Source organism: Trichosurus vulpecula, chromosome 3, assembly GCF_011100635.1.
Source record: "Trichosurus vulpecula isolate mTriVul1 chromosome 3, mTriVul1.pri, whole genome shotgun sequence".
Taxonomy (NCBI): Eukaryota; Metazoa; Chordata; class Mammalia; order Diprotodontia; family Phalangeridae; genus Trichosurus; species Trichosurus vulpecula.
The window spans coordinates 286,079,916-286,092,506 of NC_050575.1; the positions used below are offsets into that span (position 1 = coordinate 286,079,916).

A 12,591-nucleotide genomic window follows, 5' to 3' on the forward strand; every position below is an offset into this window, starting at 1 on the left:
ATTCACTATCTTATTTAAGTCTCACAATACTTCTGCAGAAGAACATGATGAATCATGCTGTCTACTTCCTGATGACAGAAGCAATGGACCCAGTGTGTAGAATGAGACATACTTTTTTGGACATTACCTATGAGAGAATTAGTTTTGTCTATTATATTTTTTAGAAGGAATCTGATTTGTTTTGGGTTTTCCCCTCCAATGGAGTAGGGTCTGGGAGAGAGAGAGAAAATAATTTGTTAATGAAAAACACAAAATTTAGAAAACTATATCAGTACTTGTTCTGGTTATCACTCTTCTGAAGCTATGCAAGTCAGGCTTTACCGCTATCACCACTTCAAAGAAAAAAAGAGCTAAAGAAGAAGAACCAGTTTAAGACTCTACAAGGACATCTTAGAAGCTGGACATGTTCCCTTCTCCCCCAAAATGCCTGCTAATTACCTCAGGGTCAAACATTTAATCAAACAGCTACTTTATAGCCTCCAAGATATATTTTTATTAGGACTGATTTTGTTTCTCCCCAGGATACAAGTGTTTCATTATCTTTAAACCAGTGGGTGCCTGGTTGCTGAATCCCAAATCTCCATGAGAATTGACCCAATCAGGCCATAATCCAAGCAATTCAGTAAACATGCCATTGCTGAATGTGGAACATCGCTTCTTCTATCAGATAACTCTTGTTCCTTTTGAATGCAACATTTCAGTATCATGTGTTCAAATTCTGCTACTTTAAAAGAAACTTCATTGTAGAGTTTGTTTTATTGTGCCAAGAATGAAAGAGAGATACAGCGTGCCTCAGACCTAACACTGGACAACGGCTATGGAAAAAAAACATTTCATGTTACTGTATGAGGAGGATCATTTGCTTATCAGACCATTTGCAGAAGGCTGACTTTCATTTCCTAAATGCCATCAAAAAGGTCTCTTTGCTAGTCTTTATCCCTATCTGACATTCTAAGTGCATGGATGATGACACATTAAAGACAAATATGATCTCAAAACTTCCAACCTGCTACTCATTTGGTCTCCTGATGTGTCCTCCAAAGAGAGGAAACATAAAAGGGGAAAGAGTCAGCTTTATAAATCCAAAACACATCCAAATTAAAAAGGGAAAAAAAATAGGGTGGGGAGGAAAGATTGGCAGGGGGAAATCCTTTATGTGCCATGTGGACTTTTGAAAGCATTCCCACTTTTTTTCCCCAAAGGAGGCTGCTCCAGTTGGGTGACCTGCCAATCACCACCAGCAGTTCCCACAAATGCTTTGCAGCACAGGTAGATAGCTAGGATTGACTGAACAATACATAGAGTCCAAGGAAGAAGAGACAAGGGAAAGGTAATGGATGGGGAGCACAAATTCAGGGACATGTTGTAAGAGTAGGAACAAATTCATTGGGAAGAAGGATGTCTATTCTTCAGAGTGCAGAAAACATTGAGAGAGGGGAGTTTTTAAAAAATTTCAAAGAAAATCATTAAGATGGGATCTGGACAATGTACTTCAATAAGTTAGTTTAAAATGAAGATTTTAAGTAGGTTTATAAAACAAATCAGATCTCAACACACCCAACCTGGTAAGAAATGAGAAAATGCTATTTTTTGCCCATTACTGGCATTGGTCAGGTGGGGGATAGGGAGAAGGGTAGATAATGTAAAAAAAAAAAGAATTAGCAGTAAAAGTTTACTTTCCTTAAACTCACAGGTCAGATTGAAATGATCTCAACACTTTTTCATCTCCCCATGATGGAAATTCTAATAGACAACTGATGCCTAATCTTATTAGGAAACCTCTTCATCTCTTAGCTTGGATCATCTTCCTAAGCTCAGGACTGTTGGTGTTTGCTCCTTTCAGGTTTTCAACAGGTGCTAGGAGGACAGGGCACAAGGAAGGGGGACAAAGGAGGTACAGGAGAATCAGTAACCAAAAATTAATGCTCTGAGCAGTTCCTGGTTCCCAGAGCAAGACAGGTTTTCTTAATGGAAAAGAATAGAAGTTACCTATTGGGGAGCTAAGGCACTAAGACTGCAGCAGGTGGAAAGAACTTACACACATTAACAAAAGGACCAAGCTTCACTGGGTCCCTGAGGAAGAGAGATGCTGTTCACAAAGTTGCCTTATTAGTAAAAATAAGATTTTTTTCAAAAAGGATGAGAACATAAAATTGTTGAATCCTCATTTTTTTTAAAGTAATATTTTGCTGTCCTCCCAGAGAGATTTGCTTCAGTTTTCAAAAGTTGTATGAGCTGTGTTTAGAGCAGAGTCTGAGCACCTCTGGCTCATCCTGGATTCTCTTTGAAAGTATTTGTTTTTATTTTCTTCTTCCTTTGCAGATAAAAAAAGTCCATTTCTCTCCCATTTTTGGCATGATTTCAAACAATCCAATAATCTCTGTCCCCCCACTTACCCTCCCTCCTGCCCCCCAAAAGCCCAACGTGCAGCAGTTCTCTTCTATGTATTGCTTTGATCATCTCTTCATCATAGCTTGATAAATGCAGCCTGTTGGTTCTGCTTTTGCACTGTGTCAGTGAGAGGAAAGACACTGGATATGGCTATATCCACTATACCTTGGCAAAGCTCTGCATAAAGTTTCCTAAAATGAGAGACAGAGACCGAGGTAGAGAGACAGACAGATAGAAACAGAAAGAAATAATCGTTAAATGTGTTCATAAGAAAAACAAATGTACCATGCTTTTTTCCTACCCTTTTGTCCCCAGCCTGCCTACAAAAATCACTTCCTATCCTTGCTTTGGCAAAAGCAGAGTGGCCATGATACATGTGAATTAGGGCGTGGGTAAATCAGCATCTGCCAACGGTGCTCTGATTGGATTTTGGGTACCAGCTTCTAGTGCAAACTCAACACATTTATTCAATCATCTTCATCAAACACCTGGGAAATTGACATTTACTTGGATCTATGATTGAAGGGCTGTTTTGTACCTGGGACATGAAGTGCAGGACTCTAATGTAACTGTCTGCTCGTCACTCCTCGTGTGCCCACGTGATCATGAGATCTCAGTTTTTGAAAAGAAAGGGCTTTAGAGGTTCTCTAGTTCAACTCCTTCATTTTACATATGACTAGACTGAGGTTTTCAACAGGTGCCAAGAAGACAAGGAAGGGGAAGGGAAGGGATACAGGAAGAGGCAATACCTAAAAATTAATGCTCTGAGGAGGTCCTAGTTACCAGAGCAAGACAGATTTTCTTAATGGAAAAGAATAGAAGAATTACTTATTAAGAACTGAATTAAAACACTGAGACTGCTGCAGGTAGAAATAGCTTACACATTAACAAGAGGGCATTTAACATTGATAAAGATTTAAACACAACGGTTAAAAGGCTTGCTCCAGGTTATATACGGTAGCCTGTGGCAGAGTTTTGGTTTGAACTTAGGTTCTCTGAATCCAAATCCAGGTCCTTTCTTATTGTATCACATTAACATCGAGCATGCCTTAACAAAACTCTTACTGCTTTGCTTCAGAGGGAGACAAGGTGATGGAAGCAACAAAGAGATCTGACATTCAATCAACAAGCAATTCTGAGGCCTTTACTAAGTCACCAGCACTACTAGAAAGACTCTGGCAACCCAACTTTTTCATGACATGTCAAAATGTTGAAACCTTTTACAATATGAAACTTCTTTGGCGCTCTGAGTTGCTTTTTATGAACCATAGCTGAAAGCATTTTTCCAGAGATGATGCAAAGAGGAAATGTAGAATGAGTAAAATTGGATTAGTATGGTTGAGCTAATTTATGGGTGCATGAGAGGAAAACTGTACTGTGAGAAATGAGTTAATATCTTTAGATCTGCCTTCTTTTTAGACTTTTTTTTGGAGGAGGGAAGGCAGAGCAATTGGGATTAAGTGCCTTGCCTAAAGTCACACAGCTAGTAAGTGTGTCAAGTGTCTGAGGCTGGATTTGAACTCAGGTCCTCCTGACTCCAGGGCTGGTGCTCTACTCACTGCATCACCTAGCTGCCCCTGCCTGCTCTTTAGAAAAGAACCTGTCTAGGAAGTATAGATTAAGAAAGCATGGCAGTGAGTAATGGGCAGGAAGCCAAACATTTTAAGAGTCAGGGAATAGAGCAGGGACTGGAGAGTGCATCGCATGCTATGCTTCCCCTATGCTCATGGCAACATTAATTATTAGTCCACTACTTTTAACATATTTAATTTTAAGTCCTTAATTTTTTTTTGGTGGGGGGGGGGGAAGGCAGATCTGTGATTTCAACATTATAGGAAACTACTTAGTGAGGAAGCTGTCTCTATCAGTGTGGGTCAGCAAGTGTTCTGAAACTTAATAACTGAGTTATCTGAGACACTGAGAGGTCAAGTAATTTGTCCAAGCTTGCATGACCTGTATGCATCGGAGGCATAGAACCCAGGCTAGGCAAGTCAGAACATTAATGTGAATCTATCAAGAGGCAATTTAATGGGGAGGAATAGAGAGACTTGGAATTGGGTTTAAATAATCGATTCACAAATATAAGGATGAGGCATGGCTAGATGGAGGTTCATCTGAAGTATATCTGTGTGAATTTTATTCCATTGCAAGTTCATATGAGCTGAATGTGATAAAGCAAACAAAAAATGCTAATATGCCTTGAGGTTGCATTAAGAGAGTCATGGCATCCAGGAAGAGATGATGGTCTTCTTGTCCTCTGCCCTGGTCGAATCTTATCTGGACCATTGTGTTCAGTTCTGAGAATTGCATTTTAGGAAGACCAGTGAGTGATAAGCTGGAGAGAGCACAGAGGATAGCTAGGCTGTTGAAGGGTTTCAGCTTCATGTTAAAAGAGGACTCGCTTAAGGAACCAGACAGTTAGTCTGGGGAAAACAAGGTACAAAAAGAACATGATGACCATGACAGTGGTCTTCAGGTATTTAAAGCGCTGTCGTGTAGTAGTAGGATTAGATTTTCTTTGGAGAATGCAGAACTGAGGTCAGGGTACAGAAGTTACCAAGAGGTAAACCTAGGTTTGATATAGGAAGAAATCACCAATAATTAGAACCAACCAAAATCAAAATGCACTGCTTTGGCTTTGGGATGTAGTAGAGTGCCCCAGTGGGATTCCTCCTCCTAGAAGGTCTCTGGGGGCAGCTAGGTGGCGCAGTGAGTAGAGCACCAGCCCTGGAGTCAGGAGGACCTGAGTTCAAATCCGGCCTCAGACACTTGACACACTTACTAGCTGTGTGACCTTGGGCAAGTTACTTAACCCCAATTGCCCTGCCTTCCCCCCTGCAAAAAAAAAATAATTTCCCAGAAGGTCTCCAGGCAAAAGCTGGATAACTCCCATGTGTTGGGGATGGAGGAGAAGAAATTTAGGTTTGAGCTAAACTACAGAGTCTCTCAGGGCCCTTCTAACCTTGGGAGTCTCTAATTTTGTTACTAAGTCCTTCAAGTCAAATGACTTTTTCAAGGTTATCCAAACAAATGAGGGGCTGACATATCAGGTTTATGGATAGAAGAAGAATTTATGAATAAACAAGAGATAGAGGGCACTGTGAGACATAAAATGGATAATTTTGATTACATTAAATTAAAAAGGTTTTGTACAAATAAAATCAATGTAGCCAAGATTAGAAGGAAAGCAGAAAAATGGGGAAAAAAATTTACAGGCAGTTTCTCAGATAGAGGCCTTGTATCTCAAATATATAAAGAGCTTTGTCCAATTCATAAGAATTGGATAATAAGAATATTTGGATGCTATATAATAATAATAAGAATAATTGGATAATAAGAATAAGTCATTCTTCAATTGTTAAATGGTCAAAGGATATGAACAGGCAGCTTTTGGAAAAAGAAATTAAAGCTCTATATAGTCATATGAAAAAATGCTCTAAATCATTATTGATTGGAGAAATTCAAATTAAAACAAACTTTGAGATGCCATCTCACACCTATTAGATTGGCTGATATAAGAGGAAAATGACAAATTTTGGAGGGGATGTGGAAAAACTGGGGTACTAGTGCACTGTTGGTGTAACTGTGAACTGATCCCATCGGATCTATTTCCCGAGGTGAACAGGGAAAAAGTAAAAGAACCTATATGTTCTAAAATATTTATAGCAGCTGTCTTTGTAGTAGCAAAGAATGGGATATTGAGATGGCCATCAATTGGGGAATGGATGAATAAGCTGTGGTATATGATTGTGATGGAACACAGGTTGATTTTAGAAAAACATGTAAAGACTTGCATGGAATAATGAGGAGCGAAACAAGCAGAATCAAGAGAACATTGTGTAATGGGAACAGCAACATTGTTTGAAGAGTAACTGTGAATGACTAAGTTATTCTGAGTAATATGCATATTCAAATCAACTACAAAGGACCTATGAAGAAAGATGCTATCTACCTCCAGAGAAAGAACTGATGTATGGAAATACGTATTGCATGGTTTCATATATGTTGGCCTTCTCTAGTTTGGGTTTAGAAGGGAGAGAAGGAGCCACCTCAGAACTCAAAATGTAACCAAAAAAAATTATAAAAAAACAAAACAAATGAGGGGCTGAGTTTTGGCCCCTGATGAGATGGTTTACCTATTGTTGTCCTTTTAAAGCAACCAAAGAACCCTCTGAAACATTAAAATTACTTCTTAAAGTTGGGGGAGGACTCTCCTTTTGATCTGCCTGACACCACTAGTAGGTCTTCCTAAACTATGTTCTTATAACTTCATGCTCATGTTCAAAAACCTTTGGTGGTTCTCTGCTGTTTACAGGAAAAAAGGCAAATGGCTTAGTCTGGCATTCAAGGCCTTCCAACATCTTCCTCAAACCTATTTTCCAGTCCTAATGTCCACTATTCCCCTACAACACCAAACAACAAATAGGTCTACTTAGAGCTCTAAGAAGAGGCCCGATTCGTTCTCCATTCTGTACCTTTGGTCATGTTGTGCTATGTTCCTGGAGTTTCTCCTATGATCCTCTTCACTTCTCTGAAACGAATATAATATTTCTGACTCCAGCCCAGAGGCCTCACTCCTTCCTCTGAACCCCTATGGTGTTTACTATCTATACCACAATGGTGGCATTCATTCCATTACTGTCACGTATTTTCAGTTGATTTTATGGGTATAGCTTGTTCTTTCTCCCCAGCTAGATTGTGTATTTATAACTGGCATCATGGTAAAACAGAAGGAAAATTGGACTTGGAGTTTGAAAATTATTGACTGTATGACCTCTCTGGGCCTCAGTTTCCTTATCTGTAAAATAGGGATAATGATGCTCATACTACCTACCTTGCAGGGCTGTGGCGGGGAGATCATTCTGTAAACCTTAAAGGACTATATAAATGGGATCTATCATAATTATTATGTGCTTCTTTTTTATTCCCCAAAGTGTGCTGAGCACACAGTAGGTATTTACTAAATGCCCTCCGAATGAGGGGAAAAATCATACAATAAGAATTTAATATCAATCTGTCCTAAAGAAGGCAAAATGTATTATCTAGGACTGGCTTACTGGGCACATGCGGGAGCCCCATTGACTTCAATGAGCCAGACCTTCAGCTCCTCATCCACCATGAAGTCAAAGCCAAAGAGCTGGAAACTCTGGTAGTGAAGGTGTTTGGTGCTGATTGCAGGCTCTATACACATAAGGCAGCTTCTGTAAAATTGAAAAAAAGAAAGGAACTTAGTAAGGAAGGAAACAAGCATTTATGAAGCATCTACTATGTGCTAAGCGCTGTGCTAGGTGCTTTACAAATATCATTTCATTTGATCCTTACAACAATCTTGGGAGGTAGGTGCCATTATTATCCCCATTTTATAGTTAAGGAAGTAGTCACACAGTTAGTAAGTGTTTGAGTTCACACTCAAATTCAGATCTTCTTGACTTCAGCACTTTATCCACTGTGCCACCTAGCTGCTTTTAGGAAAGCTTAAATTTCTGTTGTGTTGTTTAGTCCTTTCAATTGTGTCCAACTCTGTGATCCCATTTGGGTTTTTCTTGGCAAAGAGATTGGAGTGGTTTGCCATTTCCTTCTCCAGATAATTTTACAGACGAAGAAACTGAGGCAAACAGAGTTAAATGACCTGTCCAGGGTCACACAGTTATTGAGTGTCTGAAGCCAGATTTGAACTCAGGAAGAAGTCTTTTTGAGTCTAGGCTTGGCTCTCTATCTACTGCACCACCGAGCTGCCCCATTAGATTTTGGTAGTAGGTATATATTAAGTGTTTGAGGAAGATTTAAATTATCATTAGAAGTGTTCTCCATATTTAGTAATAATTGATGTAATGCTTCAAAGTTTGCCAGTGTTTCATCTCATTTGACCCTCATAACCAACCTGTGAAGTAGGTACTATTAAGGATCATCATCACCTTCCTGTAACATTAAGAACTAGAGGCCAGATTCAAACCAGAATTTTCCTGACTTCAACTAGTACTCTGTACATTAGGCCACCCTTTATTTCCTTTTCCGTAGTTAGGTACTATCAGATAATTAGAAAGAACCAATCAACCAATAATTTTTTTTAAATCCTGAAATTACCAATGTGTTCAACCACAACTAAAGTGATATTTCTTTGCCAGTCATTACATAAGCAAACAAACAAACCATCCACTTAAGCACACTTCCAAAGGTTTACTCTTCAAGTAGCTAGAGCTGTATATTACTTTATCAAGGACAGCACTTTCTGTGTATTTTCAGCATGAGAAAAGGGAATTGGAACAAAATGCTTTTTGTAAAGCAAAACAAAAACACTGCTCTTTCCCAGTAAATGAACGATATGAAAAAAAGCAGACTGAAGCTTTTCTTTTCCTCTTTTCTTTCTTTCTTTCCTCCTTCCTTCCTTCCTTTTCCTTCCTTCCTTCTTCCTACCTCCAGACACCTCGAGGGTATCATTGGAGGACATGCCCCTACAGGACATATTGTAATCCAGTTCTTCAGAGTTCCTTACTGTTTATATGTTACTGCCTGTTCACATTCACTAGGAACTTCTCTCCAATGCCCTTTATGTGGTAATCAGTTTTAATTCTTTAGAAACAGTTGTATTCCATGTCTAGGTGTGACAGCAATGCTGGTAGAATGTTGGAATTAAAAATATGGGCATTTGCTTACCTGAGAAGCTTTGGGGTCAGTAAAGGAGCTTTGCCATTTCCCAAAGGCAAACAAGCCTGCCCTCCCCAAGGCAAACCAGTTCTTGTCCTCCTGTTCAACTCTGGACCCAATTCCTTGACCATCAGTATTGCCTGTCCCAAACATATATTCAACAAATATTTAGTAAGCATCTAATACATAATAGGCAAAGAAAAGAGATAGTAAGTGCTTAATAAATGTTTGTTGAATTGAACCAAATAAAGGAAAGGTGGACCTCTTTTGGTATTCAGTCCAGATGTGTGAGCATCTTAATCTAATAATCCAGATCTCCTCTCTGTGTGTAGAGGGGGAGGGTGGGCAACCTTCTCTCGCCAGCTTCACATCACGTTTTCAAAGACTTTGTACCATTTATAAATTTGCTTCCACTTTTCTTGTGTTCCTACTATGTGATATCGTGTATTGTTATCCACATTTGTGTTATTTTTAAGCTCCATGAGGGCCAGAACTGCATTTTATCTAGATTTTGTATTTTGCCCAGGGTATAAGCACCATGCTCTGCATATACTAGCTACTAAATAAATGGTTTTTAATTGAATTGATGTGACTTCGTTGCCATTTAAGAACTATTTCTCAGAACCTGAAACATTAAAATTTATTTCTAGGAATATAAATTCTTCAGTCGTTGGAGAAGGAGTGGTGGTGGCAATGAACTAATTTTAGATCTTTTGCAAAGCGTTGGGTAGATGACTTCTCACTGACAGCAGTGTTATACATGTCTTTGAAGAATTTGCTAGATAGCATGGCTATCTTTTGTTCCCAAGCAAGGTACAACTGGTGAGGAAAATTACCAAGTTGTATTTGTGGAAAAGACTCAGTGATCCATAACAGCAACTTACATGAACCTAGCAACAAAATTAAAAAGGATTTCAATCTGTGCCTAGGGTCTTTAAATTTCAGGATCTCAGTTCGTACTGCTGAATCAGATGGTCTGCAGTGTGTTCATAACCAGAGAATTAAAAAAATTCAATTAAGAAAAGCATATGTAACAACTAATGGGTGTAACAGTTGCATTTCTACTAAAAATCTATATCTTAAATATTTTCCTGAAGAAGATAGACTCCAATATCACCTACTAATTGGCTTAATAACAAGTCTCTTGTACTTTACACCAAGTTAAAAGCTTCCACAGGAGTATAGCCAAAATATATTTGCTCATTCTCTTCTCCAATACACATGGTCAATGAGCTCTTCTGAAGCTGCTTTACAGAACACTGTCAGCTATAAGTTACTGTCAACAGCTTAGTCTTAAGGCTCAACACAAATTCAAATAAGAACCCTAATTTATATTCAGAATCTTTGTAAACTAAGAGAAGCCCAGAGCCTGTAAACCAAATTGTATCTCGTACATTGTTGAAGAGGGATGGCTTCACACACTGGATGACAGTCAGGACCTAGAGAAAACTTGATAGAGAAGACATTTGGGCTGAATTGAGTAGGATGAAATTTTGTAGGGATATAAGTAAAGGCTTTTACTTGGGTTCAAACAATCAACTTTACAAATACAGGATGGAGAGGCAGGGTTAGAGAATACTTTGAAAAAAGATCTGGAAGCTTTAGTAGACTGAAAGCTTGATATAAGCCAATATTGTGTTAGGGTGGCCACAAAACCTAAAATGATCTTAGGCAGGAAGACAGATATGGTGTCTAGAAATAAGGAAGTGATACTCATGTTTTTTTTTTTGTTTTTTTTTTTTGGCAATTGTCAGACTGTGCTGGGAGTGGTTAATGCCTTAGTTTACTTTCCACTAGTTATTTTCTTTGGCGATTCTCTTTGGTCGATTGGCTTTGTTTTAGAAAGGTAGCACAGCATTAGAAAGAACTAGAATGTAGTCAGGAAGATCTGAGTTCAGATCCCATCCCAGCCAGTTTTTAGCTGTACAACCATGGGCAAATTCTTTAAGCTTTTTTTGCATCTATTTCCTTACCAAAGCTGGGAAGCATTATTATAAAATGGAAAAAATGCTGAACTTGGAGTTGCAAGACCGGAGTCTGAATTCCAGCTCTATTACTAACAGTGTGACCTTGGGCAAGTCATTTACCCTTTCTGGGCCTCAGTTTCCTCATTTGTAAAATGAAGAGGTTGGGATAGATGACTTTTAAGGTCCTTTACAAACTGGAGATCTATGATCCCATTTTTACTATAACTTTGTATCACGATCCAATTAAATTTTTTTGTTTATGAAGACACATTATGAGCTTATGTTCATTTGATATTTGATATGGTTCATATGATTTAAGTAAGAGTGAATTTTTCAGGCACTGAAATATAATTCACCAAAATTCCATAATAAGTTTTAAAGACCATCATAACTACAAATCGGGGCGTCAAAAGTCATATTAAGGATAGATGTAATAAACAGCAACAGTGATAAAGTCACCATGCTATTCAAGACTGAGCCCAATGACAACACCCTTCTTTATTTGTAATGCTGGTCAGGAATGCTCATCTGGAGTCCCCTTCCTTAAATGAGAATGAAAATATACTCTGCTCTAAATTAACCCAGCAAATCTCACAGAATAGCTCATTCTCTAGCTAGAACAAGCTAACTTGTTCTCTTTGGCTCAAAAGGGCAAAACTAAGAGCTGGGGAGGGGGGAGGGAAAGTTGCAAAGAGGAAAATTTAGGTTTGAGGTAAGGAAAAAGTTCTTAGTAATTAAAGCTATGGAATGGGCTGCTTCAGAAAACACTGGAGGTCTTTAAGCAAAAGTGGAAGACCACCAGTAGATTAGGTTACAAAGGGTGTTCTTTTTCAGGAAGAGGCTGCATTAGATGGTCCTTTGAAATTCTGTGAAAATCTAAATATTCTCAAATGCAAAGAAAATAAATTTTCTAAAACATTGCAATATACTTGACAGGTTAGCTGTGACTGAAAGTTATGCTGCTACAGGAAGAACTCAGGTGTGGGGCATATATCACCTTACAGAGAAGTTTGGGATTCATGTTCTAGCCAATGAATGATAATTTTAGTCAATGTACAACTTAAACTGAAGCCTAATAAGAGTCATCCTCTTTAATATAATAATAGATGATGCTCTAGGGGAAGGGTTTAAAGGCCAGAAGCCAGACATAAGGCTAGGAGGGGAATGAAGGTTGGCCTGGAACCCTGTACAAAATGAAGACTCCAAGAGGAATATATTAGACCGCATATGGCCTTGAGGCTCTAGGCTTCCCACCACTGCACTAGACTGAGAAACAGGGGATTGGAAAAGACTGTAATAGTTAGGCCTTTAGCATGTATCTTCCCCACTGTCCAAAGAGACTGGATGAAATTAAAAATTTGAAAACTTTCTATCTCCACAGAACTCAGCCCAAAGCTGTGTATATAACAGGTCTTTAGTAAATGTTTACTGAATCTATCTGGATAGGCAATAAAATGTGGAAAACAAAGACAACACTATGTCTGATTATTAAATATTCAGAACGAAGCTTAGTAAAGACAGCAAACGAATTTATAATTCTAAATGACACAGGGAAACTTAGGTTAACTTGGCTTTTTCTAAGTAGGCA

General features: G+C 38.6%; 1 protein-coding gene across 1 annotated transcript in view; it reads right to left on the reverse strand.

Moving 5' to 3' along the window:
* Positions 1–474: 474 nt before the first annotated feature.
* Positions 475–12,591, reverse strand: part of TTL (tubulin tyrosine ligase) — a 48,586-nt gene continuing 36,469 nt past the window's right edge. The window contains exons 6-7 of the mRNA XM_036748320.1: positions 7,449–7,592; positions 475–2,582 (exon numbers count right to left, since the gene is read on the reverse strand). Coding sequence (XP_036604215.1) covers positions 2,468–2,582; positions 7,449–7,592 — 259 coding nt within the window. The 3' untranslated portion in view covers positions 475–2,467. The remainder of the gene's footprint in view (positions 2,583–7,448; positions 7,593–12,591) is intronic.